General features: G+C 32.0%; 4 protein-coding genes across 4 annotated transcripts; 2 read left to right on the top strand and 2 right to left on the bottom strand.

Moving 5' to 3' along the window:
* Positions 1–640: 640 nt before the first annotated feature.
* On the bottom strand, positions 641–2,094 carry LOC126678629 (polygalacturonase-like). Its single transcript, XM_050373523.1, has 3 exons — positions 1,636–2,094; positions 936–1,451; positions 641–862 (listed from the first exon to the last, which is right to left on the bottom strand). Exons 1-3 carry the CDS (start codon positions 2,092–2,094, stop codon positions 641–643), a joined length of 1,197 nt encoding a protein of 398 aa, XP_050229480.1.
* Positions 2,095–3,471: 1,377 nt separating this feature from the next.
* Positions 3,472–8,904, top strand: LOC126677982 (T-complex protein 1 subunit zeta 1). The gene is made up of 15 exons (XM_050372806.2): positions 3,472–3,763; positions 3,843–3,906; positions 4,102–4,237; positions 4,491–4,642; positions 4,721–4,768; positions 4,892–4,984; positions 5,234–5,340; positions 5,479–5,593; positions 5,689–5,775; positions 6,616–6,820; positions 6,992–7,086; positions 7,870–7,938; positions 8,028–8,135; positions 8,230–8,348; positions 8,605–8,904. Exons 1-15 carry the CDS (start codon positions 3,630–3,632, stop codon positions 8,678–8,680), a joined length of 1,608 nt encoding a protein of 535 aa, XP_050228763.1. The 5' UTR covers positions 3,472–3,629; the 3' UTR covers positions 8,681–8,904.
* A 1,134-nt stretch (positions 8,905–10,038) lies between these two features.
* Positions 10,039–12,559, bottom strand: LOC126677988 (COX assembly mitochondrial protein 2). The gene is made up of 3 exons (XM_050372816.2): positions 12,419–12,559; positions 12,189–12,336; positions 10,039–10,311 (listed from the first exon to the last, which is right to left on the bottom strand). The coding sequence occupies exons 1-3, from the start codon at positions 12,471–12,473 to the stop codon at positions 10,245–10,247; spliced, it is 270 nt and encodes an 89-aa protein (XP_050228773.1). The 5' UTR covers positions 12,474–12,559; the 3' UTR covers positions 10,039–10,244.
* Positions 12,560–13,800: 1,241 nt separating this feature from the next.
* On the top strand, positions 13,801–17,094 carry LOC126677987 (14-3-3-like protein A). The gene is made up of 5 exons (XM_050372814.2): positions 13,801–13,912; positions 14,809–15,299; positions 15,476–15,598; positions 16,090–16,206; positions 16,657–17,094. Exons 2-5 carry the CDS (start codon positions 14,814–14,816, stop codon positions 16,723–16,725), a joined length of 795 nt encoding a protein of 264 aa, XP_050228771.1. The 5' UTR covers positions 13,801–13,912; positions 14,809–14,813; the 3' UTR covers positions 16,726–17,094.
* The last annotated feature ends 3,731 nt before the right edge of the window (positions 17,095–20,825 follow it).

The raw sequence follows: 20,825 nt of genomic DNA, 5'->3' as shown, positions 1-20,825 counted from the left end.
TCAAGATTTATTTTTCAGGAAACGAGTATCTTATTAAAAAAACGGATATCTAAATTTTATTATTTACAAAAACAGTCCCAAAATATTTTCGTAGAGTTTCGAAAACAGAAAACCACACCTTTCTCAAAGTTTTTGTGCAACATAACTATCCAACGTTTATATCATTTTAGCTATTAAAGATTTAGTCTATTAATAAAATCAGATTTCTAATTAGCTATTCTTAAATTAATTACAAAATTTATTTATTTTAAGTATATATTATATGATATTTTAGAAATATTATATCTAATATTTCAAATTAATAAATGATGAACATGTGAACTCATTTAAGAACTAAATATCAAATATGCATATATCATGCTATTATACTCACTCAACTTTATGAAGTTTGAGAGTGCATAGAAATCAAGAAACTAATATTTGAGAATAGCTATTTGATAACATTCTATTACTAATATAATATATTTATAATTACAAGAGAGAAAAACAAGCATATAAGATTGAGAATTTGAAGCATTATAATGATGTAAAATTATGGAGAACAAAAACAAGATAAAAATTAAACTCTTCCGCACTAGCGTAAAAAGATTAACTTTAAACTCTTCCGCATTAATGTTACAAGATTAAGTTAAATTCTTCCTCATTTACATCCAGCAGGAATTACTCCAGTAATTACAGGCTTAACATTAGTACACTGAGATTTTGTGGCACCTCCGCCAATCAATTTAAGATCGATGTTACTGAGTTTCACATTCTCACAAGGAATTCCTTTACTACAAATTAGTTGAACTGCAAGTGGTGTTGTAGAAGTGCCTCTTATATTCTTAAAGCTCACATCACTTATCTTAACTTTTGATTGGCCCTGAAAAATATAAGATAAGAACAAAAATCAGCACAAATTAAAGCATAATAACTTAATTTAATTAGTAACTTACATTTTTGTTGCACCGATTCCATGGACAGTACATTTGATCAATGAGGATAGGATTTGACACATTCTTCATGATAATGTCTTCAAACCGCAAATTAGAAGCCATGCCATGTTCCAAAGCCGGCCAAGATTTGATTCTGAGACCATTATCAGTGTTAAAAATGGTGCTATTTGTAATAACAACGCCGGAAACAGGTCCTTCATTTGGATATTTTCCTAGACTTCCGATACTGATGCCATGTCCAGGTCCGCATCTTACTCCTTTGATTGTTATTTGCTGGCTAGCATCGCCGATGGAGATACAGTCGTCACCGGTAGCAAATGAACTGTCGAGAATCTTGACTCCATTACAACGTCCGATATGAATTCCATCTGTATTCAGACTGTGCCCTGGTGCCACTACGTTAAATCTTCGGAAGGTAATGTTTTTGCAGCCCATGACGTTGACGTGAAAATTCTTGCTATCGAGGGATGTTATGTCTTCGATTACGGCGTTATCGATGAAATTGAACCTCAAACTCTAATAAACATACAAATGAATTAATTCTATCACAAGCAATCATATATAATGAATATATCACTACAAAAAGAAACTAAACTAGACCATATAGATGTTTTGATACTAAAAATGCTAAATTGATATAACTAATATAGTATTTCTTGTACAGAAAATGAGTTATAGTGGAGAATTTAACTACACTTACAATAGGAAGGGCCTTGCAACCTTTTTTCTCCATGCAATTATACTTCTTCCATGTCATTTCACCTTGCCCGTCAAAGGTTCCACCCCCAGTAACTTTAAAATGATCAATGTGACTGAAAGCAACCCAAAAATCACCTTTGAGTTTGAGCTCATTAGGGTCAACCGGCGCTTCGACTGTTCCTTCGACTCGAAGCACCATCGAACCCTTACAAGGACCGGAAATATCGACCTGACGTAATGCGTATCTGCCTTTTGGAATCAAAACAATGCTTACACCAACTGAATCACATGCTGCATCCCATGCACTTAATAAAGCCTTACTAATATCGGCTTCCCCGTTAGCTTTCGCACCGTATTTTGTAACGTCGAATGTACCGGCAGCCTGCAGTACTTGAAGGGTTGAGATAAATAAAAGCAACACTATTGATATTGTTAAGCCATTGGTCCTTATCATCATCATCTTCCTAATCAAATTATTTAAATTGATTTCTCTTAATTTATAATTATGAGTTGCTGATATGAATGAGTTACTCTTTATTTTCTTAGTTCTTAATTTATAATGCACTCAGTTAACTAATTTTAGCAAGATAACTAACTTAGATAATCTTTTTTTTTACATCCAATTAATTTCATTTTAATTTTCTAAATTTAGAATCTTTCTTAATTGATTTGTACAGCTTTCCTATAATATAATTGTCACTCATTAATTATCAAGCAGTATAGCTGCATGTAACAGAAAGTAATTAATGAAACTTACATCACGCAATTGCTTGTGGTGTGCTCAGTTTTTAGAAAGAAAGTTTAACAATTTCTTTTCATAAATTATTCTTTATCATTCATTTTCATAGAAATACACAAAAGATCGACGGTGAAGCTACTGGGCAACTAGCTAGAGTAACTTCTTTTATTATTGCGTGGGTTAATATTAATACTACATTCTTATATAATGTTAAATGTTGTTGCTAATTATAATTTTAACTATTTAATTTTTTTTTTTGCTAAATTAAATAAATTCCAAAAATTTATGCACTCTTCAAACATATTATTTATTTAGTAGTCTTCAGGATCATTTATTTATGAATTTAATATAGAATTTTTTATTATATATCATATATGTCATTTTAAACATTATTCATATCCACTCTATTTATCTACATATATTTTAAAAAACAATAAAATAAATATATAGATTCTTTTATAAATTATCCTTTTTTGCAAGATTATTTATAAAAATATATGTTTATTTTAGTTTTTTTATTTAACTACTCTGTTGGTAGATGAATAAACATATTTATGTAAATTAAAATAAGATTAAAGAAACATATTTTTGTGAAAAATTAAAAAAAAAAGGTTTAGAAATTGGAGTAATTTTCCTGGGAAATTTACTAAAAATACCACTTTTTTGAAAAAAACTTTCTTTTTTTCCATGTATTTCTAAAGACTTTCTTTTATACCAGATTTTTTTATTTTTATTTACTTTTATATCAGATTTTTTTTATTTTTATTTACTTTTATACCAGATTAATTTTTTAGAAAAAAATAAATTAAAAATAAACAAAAAATAAATAAAAAATAAACTAAAGATAAACATAAAATAAATATGACGGATAAATATGGCATATTTGAAAAAAAAAAATTTACATGGTAAAGAAAAGTAAATTTTTCACTTTTTCTGGTATTTTTGTAAAAATCCCTAATTTCCTTGAAACAAATTGCAACCCAAGCCCGGCCCACAACATGATCTGTCTAGTAATGGCATACACTCATCAGTCCATTTGACAAGCAAAAACGGTGCGTTTTGAGGAATGCAAGACGATAGTAATTACTGAAAAAAAAGTAGAAATAAGTTACAGAAAGCCCTAATATAAACCCGCACTGAAGCTTTCTTCTTCTCGTTTCCTCGTTCACTTGTCGCGCTTTAAACAAAAAAACTCAGTTTATTTAATCTGTTCGCGTTCGTCACTAAAAAGCTGAGATACAGAGAATCTAAAAAAAATGTCACTGAGAGTGTTAAACCCTAATGCCGAAGTTTTAAACAAATCGGCGGCGCTTCATATGAACATCAATGCCGCTAAAGGCTTACAAGATGTCCTCAAATCTAACCTCGGCCCTAAGGGAACCATTAAGATGTATTACTCCTCTCATTTTTGTTATATTTTGTCTACTTATTATGCTTGAACTTATTTATTTATTTAATTTTAATTTTAGGCTTGTTGGTGGAGCCGGTGATATCAAGCTTACCAAAGACGGCAACACTCTCTTGAAAGAAATGGTGAGTTTTATTCTAATTTTGTTTGGTTGTTTGAGTGTTGATCTTTCGATCTGCTTTCGTTTTTTTTTACTAAAATTGCGTTTACTCAAAAAAATTGAAAGTTTTATTATTGTTTTAATGCTAGATTGTGAATTTGATGTATGAATGAGTGAAATATTGATGACTTTTTGTGAATTGTGATGGATGGTTTTGTAGCAAATTCAAAACCCTACTGCAATTATGATTGCAAGGACAGCTGTTGCTCAAGATGATATAAGTGGAGATGGTACTACTTCTACTGTTATTTTTATTGGAGAGCTTATGAAACAATCTGAACGCTACATTGATGAAGGTTTGGTTCCTCATAGTTTTACTTAACTTTATTATAAACAATTGTTTGTTTGTTCTTGCTCTGTCTGCCACAAAAACGTTAAATCTAATGAAGAAATAATAATTGGAGATGGAATGTTAGACTTGTTTGTGATCAACTAGGTCTGTCTTTTCAGTTTTGTCTTACCTTCTTTTCTTAAATCGAATTAAAGATGGTTATGCAATCCTGAGATTTCGTGTCAAATTAAAATTTCAATTTGTCTCTCTCTCTCTAGGTATGCATCCACGTGTTCTGGTAGATGGGTTTGAAATTGCTAAAAAAGCTACTCTCCAGTTTCTTGAAAAATTTAAGACTCCTGTGGTTATGGGTGATGAACCTGATAGAGAGATTCTGAGAATGGTAGCAAGAACAACACTGAGAACTAAGGTAAGCTGTTTTTTTTTTTACTATATGTCTTGCAAAACAATTTCTTGTCTGAATTTGACACGCTGTTTCCTTGTACAGTTGTATGAATCTTTGGCGGATCAGCTAACTGATATAATTGTCAATGCGGTGAGAATGCACTATTGTTGAACTTTCAAGGCCCAAAGAAAATATCAACATTGTTACTCTTTACCTATTTTTTGTTCTGCAGCTCCAATGCATTTTGTAGTAATAGTTTTTAACCCATGACAGGTGCTCTGCATTAGAAAGCCTGAGGAAGCCATAGATTTGTTCATGGTGGAGATTATGCACATGCGCCATAAATTTGATGTGGACACTAGGCTGGTAAGTTTTTCTTTCTCTAAAATATAGCTTGTCTGAATTCCTTTCTTTTACACTCCTAAGTCTTTTATAGTGTAATTTCTTTGATTGTTTTCCTTTTTCCCATTTTCTTCTTGTTTTTACTACAAGTCCATGGATCGAGCTTAAAATGATATTTATTAAATATTGAGTCTATGTTATGTCAAAATGGTACTTCTTACTGTCAATACATTGAATAACTGTCAGTGTTTTGTATTCCTGTTCCTGTACTAGGTTGAAGGCCTTGTCCTAGATCATGGTTCTAGACATCCAGACATGAAGCGACGAGCAGAGAACTGTTATATCTTAACTTGCAATGTATCTTTGGAATATGATAAAAGGTATTTTATCCATGTCAAAATCAATAAAAAATTTGAAATATCTAAACTGATTTATATTCTGTGGTTCCAAATATTAGGCCCTATGGATGTTCCTCTTTTAAAACATTAAACTAATGTTTTACCCCTCTCCATCTTAAGTGAAATAAATGCAGGATTTTTCTACTCAAACGCAGAGCAGCGGGAAAAAATGGTTGCTGCTGAAAGGCAACAGGTGGATGAAAGAGTGAAAAAGATCATTGAACTAAAGAACCAGGTGGATTTACACAAATAACTTGTTGAATACATAGCGAGTAATGCTGAATACTTATGTAGTGGTTTTTGGGGAAATGCTCATACTTCTGTTTGCAGGTTTGTGCTGGTAATGACAACAATTTTGTTGTTATTAATCAAAAGGGCATCGATCCCCCATCACTGGACCTTCTATCTCATGCAGGGGTAAGTCAGGAGCAATGTCATTATTTCTTTAGTTCATATGCATTTAATGCAAACGAAGTTGATATCATTTATGTGTTATTTTATTTAATTTATGCATTGGTAATATATATCGACTCTTTTGGATAAAAAGATACAAAATTGTTTAATCTACATTAGAGAGGAACTCTGATAAGCAACCTTAATGTTAGATTTTTCCCAGCAAACTTTTCAATGGGATCCTAAATTCTCAGGATTGTTCATTTTATTCCCTTGCTGTTGTGCTGGTGATTGTGGTGGTTTTTCTTGGCGATGCCTTTTCCATTACAAGGTTTTTGTCTTTTGTAGCTTGCTCTTGTTTTATCTAGCCAGTCCTTTGCTTCAATAGTTTAGTTTTTTGTAATTGAAAATTCTGGGTATTGTTTCTTAGTTTGGTGATATTCTCTAGTCATATAATTTGAGCTTTTCCCTGTGTTCTCTTATGTTTACAACGATTAGAAATTGACACATGCTAGTTATTTGATATAGAAAGCAAACTGTGTAGAGCTCATATTGTTGCATGCAACTTTTCAAGAACTTTGATCTCTATGAAATAATGTAATTTGACATAAACAATATTATATTTGTTTAACAGCATTAAAATAATTGTTAGAATATGTAGTAGGAGTCAAGATGATTCATGTTATTGTAATGGAACTTGTGTGCGGGATTAAATCCTCTACTTGGTAAGTCAAACCTGCTGATGAATGTTTGTTGCTTAGACTATTGTTGGAACCTCATAATTCAGTTTCCACATATTATGAATTTCTTTCCATTTTCTTTGCATTGCTTGCAACATAATGTGTTAACTTTTATATATTTTAGATAATTGCTCTTAGAAGAGCAAAGAGAAGAAATATGGAACGCTTGGTTTTGGCTTGTGGAGGAGAGGCATTAAATTCTGTGGATGACTTAACCCCTGACTGCCTTGGTTGGGCTGGATTGGTTTATGAGCACATCCTAGGCGAAGAGAAATATACATTTGTTGAAAATGTAAAAAATCCCTCTTCTTGTACAATCTTGATAAAAGGTACTGACTCGCTTACTTTTTACTGCATACTTGTGTAAATTTTTGGCAGGTTTTTTTTGGTAGCACTGTTTTATTTTTTGTTTTGAAATTGTTGTTGAACCAATGTCTGTGCACTTGCACACACGCACGCTACTGTAGGAGGATCACTCATTCAGTTCTTTACTGTTGCAGGGCCTAATGACCATACTATTGCCCAAATTAAGGATGCTGTTCGTGATGGCCTAAGAGCTGTCAAAAATACCATTGAGGATGAAGCTGTTGTGCTTGTAAGTTTTGTGAAACTATCTGGAAATTTGTGTTTGTTTTGCTGTATGATGAAAGTGATTTTTCCACTACTTCCTTATTTACAGTTCTTTTACAATCACTAGTTGCTGAAGGAATTGAATATGTGTATATTTCCATCAACTTACAACTAATAAATGAATGACTAAATGAATAGATTATCCATGTCTGATGGCTGAGTATTAGTTTTTATCATGTGCCAATTGCACTCCACATGGAAACATGCAATCTTTAACTAAAAGATCTAGGGCTGCATCTGGCAATGAGGCTTCCTGTCTGGCCTTTCATGCACTTGCAAAGATTGCGCTTTTCATTAATACATGATCTATACGTAGGCATGTAGTCTCTTTTTTATGTCTCTAACTACAAGTACATGATATTTCGTTTGCATTTCTTGCATTAGAGGTGCAGAACTTACTTTAGAAATAGAAGTGCAGAGGAATAGTTAGTTCATTTTTTTGAGGCTCACTTGGTCTCATGTGTTGATAATAATTTTACTTTATAGTTGGTCGAGTAGATGTTGAACACATATGATGTTGCACATAAGGATTCAAGTGGAAGCACTATATTGAAAAGAATGTTAATACTCCCAACATGTTCTTAATTTTTTCAGCAGCGTTCATTTTATTTTATTTGTAGTTTTTTCATCTGTTTATTTTTGTATCAAGGGTTTTTGGAAAATGTAATTCTGGTTTATTTCATTGTCTTGTTACACATTGTGGCAGAAAAGTGTTTGCTTGATATGTGATGTTTTGTCCATCATTTAGGGAGCAGCAGCTTTTGAATTGGCAGCCAGAAAGCACCTAATCAGTGAAGTAAAGAAAACAGTTAAAGGGGTATGAACTCTCTTCAAACTTTATTTTTATCAGTCCTTATTGGCGTGCCTTATCTTTTAAACAAATATGGTGTTTGCAAACTTGAGCAGCGTGCTCAGTTAGGTGTCGAAGCGTTTGCTGATGCACTTCTTGCGGTGCCTAAAACGCTGGCTGAGAATTCCGGGCTTGACACTCAAGACGAGATTGTTAATCTTACGGTAGTTTCTTGCAAACAATCCTCCTTTTATAAAAAGTAAATCTGTGAAGAAAGCAAAAAAAACTAACCAGAGATTTATTTCTCTGCTTATTTAGGGAGAGCATGACAGGGATAACATTGTGGGAATAAACCTCCAGACAGGAGGGACCCTTGACCCTCAGATGGAGGGCATCTTTGACAACTACTCTGTCAAACGCCAACTCATTAACTCCGGGTAAGTGTTAAAGTGAAACACCTTTTTAGTAATTAATATATCCGTAGTAACTTTTGTCTCAAAGTGCACTTTTGTCTCTGTTTTTTCTGATTGGACATTGTTTTTTCAATTGTCTAAAATGCTATATTGACTCTATTCCTGATATAATGGCATATTAATATTTACAATTACAATTGAATTACTGTTTCCCAAAATTTGTTAGATAAGCAAACATTACACTGCAGTTTCTTATAATCCGGCAACAAATATATTGCAGGCCTGTAATTGCGTCGCAGTTGCTATTGGTGGATGAAGTGATCCGAGCTGGGCGTAACATGAGGAAACCAAGTTAAACTTAGTATGGCACAGTGTGTATTTTTAGACTCATGGATATTTCTGAATGCTGTCTTTGTTACGTAACAGAGTCCTGAGTGCATTGATGTAATGGAGAATGGTTGTGGTCCAGGGATTGTTTTAGGTAGAATTGGAAGTCTCCATTTGTTTTGTTGTTGGAATTTTGGTCGAGATTAAGTTATTTATATGTTATGTACTCGTACCCACTGTTTTTGCTTTTGAACCTCACCATCTCTTAGGGCGATTTTTTTGTCATGAACACTGAAAATCTTTAGCATCTGTATGAAAAGCTGAAACAAAAACTGATAAAGTTTTAGTTATTACTATAATTTATTAATATGATCCTTTTTCTACTGATAGTTTATTTAAATCTATGTCATTATTGATTAAAAAAGTGATTATAATTCAGTAATGGTGATAAAAAAAATTAAAGGCAAATGTGTTCATTTTTTAATCGTTGTTAAATATATATACAAATGATTTTGATGACATTGCACCAATTAGATCCAAAGGAATTGTGGGTGTATTTAACAAGAATAATTATACAACGCAACGGTTGCGCCACGTCATTCGTGCAACAAACCAATGAGGCGTTAGCCATGTGCAAATGTTTAATGATAAAAAAATAAGCAATAAATAAAGATTCTTTATCGCAAATGATTATTGGCTTGTTGTAAAAATGACGTGGCACATCCGTTGTGTGGGATAAAGACTCATTTAACAAATATTGAAAAAATGATGTTAAATATGAAACGATTTTAAAAATATGGTATATTTGGCAAATGAATTAAAGTTGTGGATTTTGTCTGAATAAACTAATGTTTAATTTGTAAAAAGTTAAAGTTTTTTTGAAGCATTTTTGAAAATGAAATTGAAATTATATAACTATATAAATTTTCCATGTTTCATATACACCACTATGATGTTGTGACATCCAATTTGAGAAAATTCCATTTAAGGTTTCGAAATCAAATCAAACAAATATTACTTGCTTTGAAACTTAGTGATTATGGAAGCATGTTGCAGGAATGCACTTGGAGGACCTAGCCACTTGAACTAGGCCTCACTAGCAATTTATGTAACTTCATTGCACTGAAAAAGACTCGTATGGATCTACAGCTTTAAGTGGATTATTTTGGATAAAAAAATAATACTTTTTCATTTTTTATTTTAGTAATAGTATAACAATTCTGTTCGTATTTATAAAATCTGTGTAAACAAAAACCTGTTCGAGGTTTTCAATGTCATGAAAATAAAAAATGTTGCAAGTTCTATGTTTTACAAAATCACTACCCCTTCATGGTTTTGAACTTACTCAAGTAGATCAAAACTATAAACCACTCATTCATAGACAAAATTAAAAACTAAAATCCAAATAACTTTTTCCATTATTCATATTAATTTCAAGGCACTCTTACGAGCAACTATAATCCTAACATTCATAAACCATAACCTGAACCTGTCTGTCTATGATACCATCAATGTTAATGCATAACTGTACTTCAAAATTCAAATGCTCCCTTGTTTTGAATACCATCACTTTAGTGAAGTTCGGCTTCTCGCTTACCCTTTTTGATTTTGTTGAAGCATGTAGTCTTTCTTCATCTCTTCCAAGACGGCATCATTCGTGCTGTGAATAAACACGCAATAAAAATCATGAGATGGAAACTAAGTGTTCGACCATTTCTGATATTATTCTAATCAGAGCTGTAAACTATGGAAATGGTAAGAAGCAATAACAAATCATATCTTGCAACCATTAATCTCATTACTTTGATCTTCACTAATACATGAATCCTTCTCATTCCTCATTAATGTTAGTTGGCATTCATATTGTTTCCGGTCAAATTCATTTTCTAGAGAACATTGACGAACGTAGGAAAAAAATATCAAGGACAGGTTGCAATACATAATTTTTAGGGAAGACACAGTGTTCATTGCTGGGTATAATTTAGGTTGACAGACAGCACTATGACTAAAAAGCAACAATTTTATGCTGCAGTCACCAGTCAGTAAGATAGTTTGCCATTAGTGTAAAATCAGTAAATTAGCAAGTACTATTCAGTCAAAAACTGAAACATAGAGCCATGTGCGTGTATACAAGTGTGTGAGTATAAACATTTACATATATGTTGTAAACTTAGTCACTCAGCAACCACTCATTGAATTTGTTTAATTTTGTAAAATCATTAGGAAACTAAAGCTGGAGTTCCAAGTTCCAACTACGAGGAGGATTAACTAAACTTTATTGAAAAAAAAAGTTGAATACATATGAAAAGAGCAACTCAGTATAAATATATATAAATGATTAGAGACCACAATCTCATCAACCTTTTAATTTTTTGAACAAAATTAAAGTCCAAGATCAAAATATCAACATAAAAAAATTTAGATTGTCAGGGAAAAGATAATAAAGTACCACGTTACCAACAATATTAATTTTGAAAGCATAACATAATTTTCTTTTCTTTATCCAAGTTTTACTATAATTAAACAAATCCAAATTCTTTTATTCAACGGATCTGAAGTTCAGAAACAAAAAGAAAGGAAGTATTGTTGAAGCATTTATTTAAGTAAACATTTTTGCATCAACCTAACAGGACCTAATCACATTCCTTGTATTTTTTTTAAGCATGAAAACTGAAGAGTAGACAAGGTATCATTAACTCAAAAAGCAGAAGGTTAAAACATGCTTGTTTTCCTACAGAAATAAATCTCATTACCCATATAGTTCAAGTGACGGATCACGAACTCAACAATCTCATTTAATCTTTTCTTATAACAACTTCAACCAGCCAGAACAGAATAATAAAGCATAAAATTCAATCCAATTATAAGCCAATAACTAACTTTTTTAAACAATATCTCAGTATTTAAACAAACAACCACCTAGAAAAATTCTCAACTAGATTTTTATATACTAAAAGAACACCAAGCTGAACCAAGGAAAAAAGCATGCACTGCCTAGAAATATAAGCATAAAATAAGCAGAATAAAATCTTCATTAACTTGTTAACTACAATGAGAATTCCCACATATCCTAATATATATATATATATATATTTTGTAGCACTTTGAATCATGATGCAATAAGTAAACAATAATTTGGAACAGCAAACAAATGAAGATGTTAACAACAATACATTTTGATCCTGCAACCACAAAAACGATCAGCAAAAATGTTATTCAAACAGTCTGGAATGTTCTTAAGTCCAATGAAAGAAAAACTCATCTCATAAGCACAATGATACAACTGCAATCTCAAGTAAACATCTAAAAGACAAGATAAGACCTCAAATACGATAAGCCTTGAGCATAAAACAAAATCTTAATAGCACAACAACCATAACATATTACACTATAACACCAAAACAATACCATTTTCTACAAAAACACGCCGAGCATGTATGCAAATATACACGAAAAGGGTAAAACTTTAATAAAATGGGAGAATTGGGTATCTGTAAATGATAAAATGACCGCATAAAAACAGCAAAAAGAACTCACAATTGATGAAGGCAAAGGTTCAATTCTTTAGCTTGTTGACGACATTGCCAAACAACAGACAGAGTTCTTCCAGAGGCACATTGTGCATACTTTGAAGTCAATTCTTCACATCCTTTTAATGCCTTTTGTTTCATTTTACTTCTTAATGCTACAATTCAAATTGCATCACATCAATTATAGAAATAACAATGCAAAAAAAAAGGGTTTTGTTAGGGTTTTAATGAAATTACCTTCTTCAACTTTCTTCTTAACGTGATTCTCACGTGCTTCCTGTATGTATCCCATTTTTTTCTTCTGATTTTTCTCGTCTTCTCTTGCTCAAGAAGGGTAGTCTTCAGCTATGGGATTCTTTGCTTTTCAATGTTGAAGTTGCAGAGATACAGAAATGTAGTAGTTCAGAGCTTTAGATTTCGGGCTACCAATTTTAACTCAGGCCCACTAACCAGTCATTGATATAAAATAAGAAAAAATAATTTTAAATAACTGACTTTAACTATTTTAATTAATTTTAAAAGGAGTAATGCTATATAACCCAACATTTTTAACCCATCTTTTTGTACCGTCTGACGTGGCAATCAAAGAGTGGATTGATTAAATTCTGTTTTTTGAGATATACACTTTTGGGTGGGGATTAGACGAATGAAACTTTGCCACGTAAGGTTGATTAAAAGAGTTGGTACAAAGTGTTGGGTTATAAAGCATTTTCCTTTTAAAAGTGTTGTATATCATTCTGTCAAGATCGTGAATTCAATTTCTTCCACAAAAAGTTTCCGTTTCCGATTATCACAAGAAAACCCAAATTTTAAATTTGAAATATAAAATTTGATATCTAATTGACAACAAAAAATTAAAAGCGACTTTTATAATTTCAAAACATAAGTTCGATGACCAAATTGATTCTTTTATCCTATTTTTTAAGTGTGAAATAAATAGTCTGTCAACAACAAAGAGTAAAGAAAGAGAAAGTGGTGAGGTTTTCTCATCTTGACCGCAATTTGAAATACAACTAAACAGCGTCGTTTTGAGTGCAAGTTGGGAGAAATTTATTAGTATTTGTTTGAATTGATGAGTTGGTGAGGGTAAAAGTACTGATAATGAAGGAGGATTAATTTTCTTGAGGAAAAGGATGTTTCTGAATGTTTCAAATTCAATACATTTAAAAGAGGTGGATGGCCATTAATTCATACATGAGATTTGTTTTATTTTCATACTGAAATGGGAAATATATAAAATATTTTTATTTTTAAAAATGAAACAATTAAAATAAAAAGATACTACATTTGTGTTGATAGAATTTTAAATTAAAAATGACATAAAATAATTTTAAACGACATAAATATTAAGAAAACTTCAATGACAAGTCATAATTTATGTAAAAATTATAATTTCTGTTTTAATACGAGATGCGGTTTAAATTTCGGCTCAGTTGGTTGGGATCCAAATAGCGCCTAGGTCGTTGTAAATTGGGTGGTTAATTGATACATAGACACCATTGAAATGTAGGCATGTGGTTAGGGTGCGTTGACAGTCAACCCTGCTTGTCCCTCATAATTAAATCCCACGGAATCTCCGTCGCCCTAACACTTGTCACTCTCCTATTGGACCTCTCCCTCTTTCAGTCCTTTTTAAACTCTCCCCTTTCCCCTTCTTCTTCTCTTCGCTCTTCTCGTCGTTATCATTTTCAAGCGCTCATCGTTTTCTTCTCTTTTTTTAACCTACAAAAGGTAATTTTTTTAAAAAAATTTAATTGCTAATTTTATCATCGTTTTAGATCGTTTCTTAGTTATTTTTTGTTAATTCTGATTGCTTTTTTTTTTTGGTAATTGATTGCTCGCTTGAGATCTGATGCTGTTTTTATGGTTTGATTTGTTTTTATTGTCCTTGATTTTTTTAAATTCGGTCTGTGGAGATTTGAATCCAGGATTTAGTAGTTTGATTTAGTGATCTGTTTGTTTTTTTAGAAAAACAAAATAAAATTTGGACATTTATGATCTAAATTTCGAGATAGCTTATGCGATTGTTTTTCTTGAGATAAACAATTCATGTTTTATTTTGATCTGGTAAAAATTGTTTGACTCAGTAAAAGTATTGATAGTTGACTTTATAAAGTACTTTAAATTTTTGTAAAAGAGCTTTGTTTACGGCTCTTTTTGGCTCTCTTGAAGATCCTTGATACCTATATAAAAATTAAGGTTTTAATTTTGAAAGTTTTGTGCTTTGTTGAGATGTGATTCCCTAGATTTTCTGTCCAAACAAGCTTAACTTTCCGTACATTGATGACCTGTTTTGATTCTTCAGTTCTGTTTATATATCAACAGATTGATGAAGAATGTGGTTTAAATTTTGAATGATTACTTTTTTACGACTTGATTTTTTTGTATTCGTGATATGATTGATGGAGTTAAAGGATTTAAACAGTGATAAATTTGTTTGACTCAAAAAATAATTACTACTAATTTGTAGCTTTAGATTCAAAATTCAAAGAGTTACATGGACGATTCCCGAGTTAATTGATTAATGTTTGTTTATATCTTGAATCAGTGTTTGAGATCTGGTTACAATTACTGATATTTGGATCATGTTAATCATTCTTGTTTTTGGAATTGCTGTGTTGATTCAGCAAGGATGTCTCCCACTGAAGCTACACGTGAGGAAAATGTCTACATGGCCAAGTTGGCCGAGCAGGCAGAACGCTACGAGGAGATGGTGGAGTTCATGGAAAAGGTCGCAAAGACGGTTGATGTTGAGGAGCTAACAGTAGAGGAAAGGAATCTTCTCTCTGTGGCTTACAAAAATGTCATCGGTGCTAGAAGGGCCTCATGGAGAATAATTTCTTCCATTGAGCAGAAGGAAGAGAGCAGGGGAAATGAGGATCATGTTACAATCATTAAGGATTACAGGGGCAAGATTGAAACTGAGCTGAGCAAGATCTGTGATGGGATCTTGAACCTCCTTGAGTCACACCTCATTCCCTCGGCCTCTACTGCCGAGTCTAAGGTATTTTACCTCAAGATGAAGGGTGATTACCACAGGTATCTTGCAGAGTTTAAGACTGGCGCTGAGAGGAAGGAAGCAGCTGAGAGTACTTTGCTGGCCTACAAGTCTGCTCAGGTGTGTGATCGATGTGTTAAATCTCGCTTCTGATTTATCATTTCCCTTCTTATCCCCGGTCTTCTTTTCTTTAAAATTTGCATTATGGCTTATCTTATTGCTGATGCTGTTTTCCTTTCTGATTTATGTGTGTCGCATTATGTTATCTCATCTTATTTTTATGTCTTTGATTTTAGGATATTGCTCTTGCTGATCTTGCTCCTACTCACCCAATAAGACTCGGACTTGCCCTTAACTTCTCAGTGTTCTATTATGAGATCCTTAACTCTCCTGACCGTGCTTGCAATCTTGCAAAGCAGGTATGAATGCTTTACCTTCACTTCATACGGTACCAATTGGCTTAATCTGTGTTTATATTACTAAAGTGAAAATTCTATGCTCCATATTCTTTCTTCACTATATTAATCATACTTAAATGCTTAATGTTTTTGTTTTTGTGCTTGCGGTTTTGTTCCTCTGGCTCTTCTTTAGCTTTTATTGAATTTGGTTAATAGTCTTAAATCTGAAAATGTTTTTATTGCCATGATGCATTTTAGGATGAAGCTGTGTCAGCTGCTTTCTCACAGCTCACATTACTTTTGGTTGTGCCTAGCAATTATTTTTCATATAAAATTCATTATACTCATAATACTACGATTTTTTTCTTTTTCAAACCGTTTTTGTTTATTGTTTGGATACTTGAGATAATTTTTCAAGTATTAAATCCTTCCATGTTTTTCGACATTTTGGAATGCTTGCAAATCCTTAGTATCTTGTTTTTACTCCCTTCATCATACTTTCATCTGCACAGGCATTTGATGAGGCCATTTCTGAATTGGATACGTTGGGTGAGGAATCTTACAAGGACAGTACATTGATTATGCAACTTCTCCGAGATAATCTGACACTTTGGACCTCTGATATCACGGTGAGTTGGCACGTTTCTTTATTAGCAAACCTTTTCTTTCCTTTGTTAAAGATGTTCACATAAGTACTTAAGTAGATTTGTGGGCTTTGTTCAGTAATGAGGTTGCTCATTTGACTGTGCATTCCTTAGATGAATCATGTCTTATTCTTGTTATTCAATTACTTAATGACGATAGATCATAGACGGTCACTACACCAACTTTGTCCTGCTATCTGACTACCACTTTGCTAAATATATGCAAAACCGATGCCTTAAAGTTGGGTTTGAGACCTAAAGTCCCATTTAAAACTAATAGTGGTTATGAGATTTTGGCATCTAATTAGGTTAATATGTATGTATATTCTCAAGTTCATCTATGTGGTACCTACCGCCACTGGTCCTGTCTTTCCAATGGGCTTCCTTCTTACGGGGGCTTATGATTAACCTATGTTATTGCAACTTTAATTTTAGGATGACGCTGGGGATGAGATCAAGGAGGCATCAAAACGTGAATCAGGCGAGGGGCAACAACAACAGTAATGAATTTATTTCCTTAGGATATGTCTACTTTGTACTTTTATCTTGTGACGTCTGCGTAGATGCCATTGTGGTGGTTGTAGGTTGGTTGCTTAATGAATTTGGTAAATTCAGTGTGTTGAAAGAGCATTCGGGATTGAAATGCTGCAACAGATCATCGGTGCTTCTATTATTGATGTTTAGAATGGAAGTTGGTATTCTTAATATTAATTTGCATTTACCATCTGATTGTGTGGAAACTGGGCATTCCATTTTTCCAGTTTACTTAAAAGAAGTACAAGAAATTGTTGGGTCTTATTGTCATCTATTTTTTTAAATATTGTATGTTAAGATATTGAGTGATAATAAGTGCTTGATGAGAAAATCAGGAAAGGTCTCGTGTTGTGCATTTTCTTTGTTTGGTTGGAAATTAGAATTAACAATTTGTGCATTCGGAAAATAGAATTAACAATTTATGCATTCGGAAAATAGAATTAGTTATATGTAATAATCCATATGTTTTTACTTTTTACAAAGTAAACATTACTTTGAACGAACAATTATCGTTTTCGTCTAATATTTAGATGAATAAATTACACATGAAACAAAATAACCAAGGAATTCCCCTGGTTCTGGCAGTGCTAGTTGATACTTATGGCCGAGAGCAGTCATGTTCGAATGCATGTTTGAATGAATTTATTCTCTCAAAAAACTGCCATTTGATTCAATTGGAGTAAGAAGAGAATGAAAACTAGAATGAATAATTGCTTTTACTAATAATTGTTTTATTGACAATTACTACTTAACAATAAAAATTGGATTATCACATTAATGAAAAAAAAATTGCTCCACTTATCTCCTCTTGAGAACATTTTTTTTTCATTTTTTATGAAATTAAAATTAGACTCTAATCAATTTATTGAATAAAAGATAAATATATAACTATAACCAGATTTTATAATAATTAAAATTTTCTTACATTCTCGTTATTTCTTTTCCTTTGTAAGTCTGAGCCGACCGAATCCTAAGGCCTGTGGGTATTGATTGTTTTGATTCCTTTTGGTCGGTTTGAATTCACGATAGACCTAACTTTTGCTGTTGAGTTCGAGTGGAGAGTGGGAACTGGGAATGTGGCATATTCTCTAATTTTATTTTATTTTGTCTAAGCATATACTCTGTTCAATATGTAATTTCTGAAATTGATGGTGCATGACAATTGGCCAAGTCTAGCTGACATATGAAATTCTTTATTCTTTCTAGTGGATTTTAAGTTTTTAACATTTATTTAATGATACAAACGTTTTTTTTATTATGATGCTAAAAAATAAACATGTTTTACAATAGAACTATATGATTGACAAAAAGTAGTGGATCGGGAGATGAAATTTGCTTTTTTTATGTCAAATTGAATTGGATGATTTCATATGATTTATTCGTTACATGTGAAAGGAGTTGAAAATAGGCAAAACCATTGTAAAGAATAATTAAAACAGAAAAGCAAAACTCATTATGGGGTTCCTAAACTTTTACTGTTTTTATAATTCAGTCATTCAACTTCACTTTTATTTAATAGAATCCCTAAACTATAAATTTTATCATTCATGAATCCTGACTAAAGAAAGTCAAGGACATGCATTCCAGTCATTTAACTCCATTATCTCTCTATCTCTGGTAAAAAAAAAAAACTCCATTATGTAATAAAGATGGACTAGAATATTTGTAAGTTGATTTCTCAACTTTAATTTTATTCAATGGACTCCTTTAACTTTTATTTTCATAAGTTTTAGTTTATTAATTAAAATTAGATGTAATTACACTACTATATAATATAAAATTATTTCTAAAAAATAGTTTTCATATAAATTTACCCATCACGGGTTGCCTCAGTTGGTTTCAAGTGTGCATAATAAGAATGAGATTAAAAAAATATCACATATTTCTCCACAAGATGAGACTTGTTGGAAGTATTTGTGGATGAGTTGTTAAACTCATATTAAGTGGGAGGTCCGAGAAATGAGATGTCGAGACTAGCCTTCCTGAGAGTTTATCTAGGTTGTCGGACTCCGTCCTTAAAGGATGGTCGGATTCAGTTGGAGTTCTTTTGTCAACAAAAAAAAAATAGTTATTAAAATAAAATTTGAAAAGCATACCTATAAAAAAGGGATTATTTTACCTGTTTTGGGTAAAATATTTACACCATTTTGCCCCATCTTTTCCTCTTATCCTACATTAACTAATAAGCTAACTTATTTACCAAAAATACCCACTATATAAAGAAGTCTTATCTCATTTTAGATTAAACTTTTACATAACCACCTTTTTTATCTCTCTCTTCTCTCTCTTCTTCTCTCTTCTTTTCTTCTTCTTTTTCGTTTGATTTTCAGTTTATCTCCTCCGATTACTTTTCTGTTCGTCTTTTCCGTTCGTTTTTCCGGTCGCGCTTCTGTTCGTCTACTTCCGATAGATTTCTCGTCGTTTCCGGTCGTTTTTTCGTTCGTCTTTTCCGTTCGCGTTAGTCCGTTCGTCTTTTCCGTTCGCGCTATGTATTTCTCTACTTGTTTTTAGATTTGTGTAATTTTTTAGGTTTTTTTTTAATGATTTAAATATTTTGTAAACAAATTGTTATAGATCTATAATTTTTTGTTTATAAAATTGTTCTATTGTTCATATAATTATTTATTTCGTCTTCTCTTATTTATAGATTTGTTTATTGCTACTGATTTTGCAAAAAAATATTGATTTATGGTGCATTTGTAATAATTTTATAATATCTTTACGTTTTAGTGTATTTTTGGTGTATTAATGGTGTATTTCTGCCGTTTTTAGTATATTTATGGTGTATTTACAGTGTTTATGGTGCATTTGCAGTGTTTATGGTGTATTTGCAGTGTTTCATGGTTAAACCATAAAAACACTACAAAATGCTATAAATACACTACTTATACACCACTTATACACTACTTATACACTATATATACACTAATTTTACACTATATATACACTAATATTACACTATAACAAAAAAAATAAAAAATTCCAGGAAAAAATCTATAAAAAATAAAAATTAACACTATATATACACTAATCTTACACTATAAAAAAACTGTCGGTCGGTTCGGTCGGTTTAGTTGACCGAACCGAAAAAACCGAAAACCGAAATTGAAAAACCGAAAAAGGTATTTTGGTTAATAAAAAAACAAAACAGGTAAATAAAATTAGGGCAAAAAGTCAAAAAACAAATCTCAAAACTTGCAATGTAAAGTTGTAATTGTTTTGGCGGAACATGTATTTAAGGAAATTAGCACTATAAAAAGTGTTACATGATTAGTTCGATGATTGCCAAATAATTTAACACTTTATCCCAAATACGCGGCTAATAATCACCGACGATCCTCGACTTTTACCCTAAACTTCCCTAAACCTCCTATACTTTCAAAAGTTTCCCTACCTAATTTTTATGACGGCGCTCATTCATGGTCCTTATAGACGAAAATACCCCTCAACGCCGTCATTTTTTGGCGGCTGTCATTTAAAAAAAATAAAAATTGGCGGCGCCATGTCAGCTGACACGTCACCAAAACACCCTAAAAAATTGGAAAACCCAAAATACCCCAAATTAATATTTGAAAAAAAAAATCTAACCAAAATCTAAACTATCTATTCGAACCCAAACCACCACCCGACCTAACCCACCCGATCCAAACCCACCCGTCCCCTCCGGTCGTCTTTTCAGGTGAGAAGACGACCGGCTGGATCGTCTTCCCAGAAAATTCTGTTCTCAAGAACCGATAAAATAATAATGAAATCAATTAAAATTTTGAATTCTTAACTATTGTAATTTTTAATAAATTATAAACTAAATTAAACTAACCAAATTAACTGGAATTTGTTAATATCAAATTTAATTAAAATAAATCAGTTAAACCAATTTATTCAACTTAACGTACTTTAAGTCGTTTACGGTTTATTAGCTCAAACCATAAAGTTATATTCACCGACACCAAACCTTGGCAACTTCATTATAAATCTTTGAGAAGTGCATGTGATGTGACAATAACTCAAACAGAAAAATCCACCATCTATGTTGCTATTTTTTCAATTTTTTTTTCGATCTGATTTTCATA

This window comes from Mercurialis annua, linkage group LG4 (genome assembly GCF_937616625.2).
Source record: "Mercurialis annua linkage group LG4, ddMerAnnu1.2, whole genome shotgun sequence".
NCBI classification, from domain to species: Eukaryota; Viridiplantae; Streptophyta; class Magnoliopsida; order Malpighiales; family Euphorbiaceae; genus Mercurialis; species Mercurialis annua.
The sequence above is the reverse complement of the archived record's forward strand: the minus strand, read 5'-3'. Positions and strand labels throughout refer to the sequence as shown.

Bases quoted from the DNA above. Each gene is read 5' to 3' on its own strand.
- LOC126678629 (XM_050373523.1), bottom strand. From the start codon at position 2,094: ATGATGATGATAAGGACCAATGGCTTAACAATATCAATAGTGTTGCTT. The intron at 1,452-1,635 runs GTAAGTGTAGTT...TATGTTTATTAG, and splicing joins GTTGCAAGGCCCTTCCTATT to AGTTTGAGGTTCAATTTCAT. The intron at 863-935 runs GTAAGTTACTAA...TATATTTTTCAG, and splicing joins GGAATCGGTGCAACAAAAAT to GGCCAATCAAAAGTTAAGAT.
- LOC126677982 (XM_050372806.2), top strand. From the start codon at position 3,630: ATGTCACTGAGAGTGTTAAACCCTAATGCCGAAGTTTTAAACAAATCG. The intron at 4,985-5,233 runs GTAAGTTTTTCT...TTCCTGTACTAG, and splicing joins TTGATGTGGACACTAGGCTG to GTTGAAGGCCTTGTCCTAGA. The intron at 8,136-8,229 runs GTAGTTTCTTGC...CTGCTTATTTAG, and splicing joins ACGAGATTGTTAATCTTACG to GGAGAGCATGACAGGGATAA.
- LOC126677988 (XM_050372816.2), bottom strand. From the start codon at position 12,473: ATGGGATACATACAGGAAGCACGTGAGAATCACGTTAAGAAGAAAGTT. The intron at 12,337-12,418 runs GTAATTTCATTA...TTTGAATTGTAG, and splicing joins TAAGAAGAAAGTTGAAGAAG to CATTAAGAAGTAAAATGAAA. The intron at 10,312-12,188 runs GTGAGTTCTTTT...GTTTATTCACAG, and splicing joins AACCTTTGCCTTCATCAATT to CACGAATGATGCCGTCTTGG.
- LOC126677987 (XM_050372814.2), top strand. From the start codon at position 14,814: ATGTCTCCCACTGAAGCTACACGTGAGGAAAATGTCTACATGGCCAAG. The intron at 15,599-16,089 runs GTATGAATGCTT...TCATCTGCACAG, and splicing joins CTTGCAATCTTGCAAAGCAG to GCATTTGATGAGGCCATTTC. The intron at 16,207-16,656 runs GTGAGTTGGCAC...CTTTAATTTTAG, and splicing joins TTTGGACCTCTGATATCACG to GATGACGCTGGGGATGAGAT.